Source organism: Aplysia californica, unplaced genomic scaffold (genome assembly GCF_000002075.1).
Source record: "Aplysia californica isolate F4 #8 unplaced genomic scaffold, AplCal3.0 scaffold01148, whole genome shotgun sequence".
NCBI lineage: Eukaryota > Metazoa > Mollusca > Gastropoda > Aplysiida > Aplysiidae > Aplysia > Aplysia californica.
The window spans coordinates 125,618-127,452 of NW_004798418.1; the positions used below are offsets into that span (position 1 = coordinate 125,618).

General features: G+C 41.3%; 1 protein-coding gene across 1 annotated transcript in view; it reads right to left on the reverse strand.

Annotated features, from left to right (window-relative positions):
* Positions 1 to 562, reverse strand: part of LOC101851546 (hepatocyte growth factor receptor) — a gene marked incomplete at its 5' end in the record, with an annotated part of 23,114 nt that extends 22,552 nt beyond the window's left edge. Inside the window, 1 exon segment of the mRNA XM_013090118.1 lies at positions 436 to 562. Within this exon segment, the coding sequence (XP_012945572.1) occupies positions 436 to 562 (127 nt within the window).
* Positions 563 to 1,835: the final 1,273 nt, after the last annotated feature.

The window sequence follows — 1,835 nt, forward strand, 5'->3', positions numbered from 1 at the left end:
CCCCCCCATACCGCCAGCCCCGCTTACCACCAGGTTTTACCAGTGAACAAAAAGGAACTTAAATCAATCAATGTTTTTCAGTAAAATCGACAAAGAAATATATATGTTTTTAAATGGACATAATAAAAGGTGTTGAGCCAAAAACAAAAATTAGAAAAAAAATTGTCAAACTGGAGGAACAATGCCAATATCTCTGATTTCATTATTTTGACCAGCACCTGATTTCACCACGATGCCTCACATATATAATAATATATTTTCCCGCTTTTTTATCATCAGTCATCCATGCAAATACTACTCTAAGTAGGTTGTTGTTCGCGGTCTACCTCTGTTTCTTTTGCTTTCTGTAGTACATGTAAACATCTTATAATACAATACAATTGTTCAGCTATGGTCCACCTCTGCCCCTTTTGCCTTCTGAGGTATGTAAATCACCTGATAATGCAATCGTTGAGGTATGGTTGATCTCACGTCAACTGTCCCCTGTTTGGCAACGGCAATGACGGTGACAGGACAGCCATCAGAGCAGGTCGCACATTTGGCTGGGAGTGTACAGTGTAGGCTGGGAGTGGGAAGCACAAATAAAGTGATTCATTTTTAATAACAAATAAATAAAACAATAGATCTAGACATATCATGTCCTTCTTTGTGTTGAAAACACCCATTCCCTTCTAGATCTTGGTTTTCATCACTGCTGAACAGGTCTGCTCTAGATCTAGATCTATATCTAGATGTTAAAACAATTCCACAGCACTCCCCCTCTCTCAACTGAGCCTATCCTTAAGTCTGGCGGATAGCTGGGGCACCACTGTCACTTTCCGACGCGCAGGCCGATATGATGTTTGACGCTTGGCGAGCAAGAGATCATCATCATCATCAAGTGCCAGATCTGCGACAGACATCGGTGATCATGGTTTACCATTCATTCCTTTGCTCGGATGCTCTTAAAAAAAGCCACGTTTCCCTGATCTTTCCCTGTCACCCATTTGTTCAGGTTCCCTCCTAAGTATGTAGTTCTGGGCCTACCCGGACCCCTGCCTCGCTTGCCCTCAATTTTGCCAGTGAGAGCTAGGTAGACGTTCAAGACCCTCAAGTCTATTCAGGTGTCCCAAAAACTGCATTTGTTGTTTCCTGAGCAAGAGACTTTACCGGAAGGACTTCCGTAGTAACGAGCGACCACCCTAACAAACACAGTCAAATTCAATAAAGTAATAAAGAAGAGACCTAACCCTAGAATCTACCCCTACTCCTCTAGATTTCTATTCTACTCTGTCTCATAGCGGTCGCTCGGTACGGGAGTCCTCCCACTTTTTACCTGCATCGGTCATCAAACCAATGCAAACTTTCAAAAGTTCTCACAGTGATTGAAGATAATCGCTCTTCTCATCGACTGTACATGTTTGATCAGCAGTTGTATTTTGTCGTCTGTTGACTTACTACACCAAACCGGATGTAAGCCTAGGAAGCAAACTTCCTCCAAAACACGGATTAGAACAAAAATAGGCCTAGGTATAAAACAAACAACGAGAAATCTACAATAAATGAACGTCGTGGAGTTGTGATTTGCACATTATATTTGTCGAAATATCCCAGATTGTGCTCTCTGGCAAATCATGTGGGACAATCAATGGTGCGCGGCCCAGAGTAGATCTACGCACGCTTCACAGCTAAGATTATTTTTTTAAATAGAGAGCAGCCATTAGGACAGTAAGCCTACACAATCTCGGAATAGATATTAATCTAGATCTACAAGTGAAGTCTTCATAATAAGTAATAAATTATTAAAAATTTTATAGGCTAAGTTAAAAAATGACAGAACGACAGTGAAGTCTGCC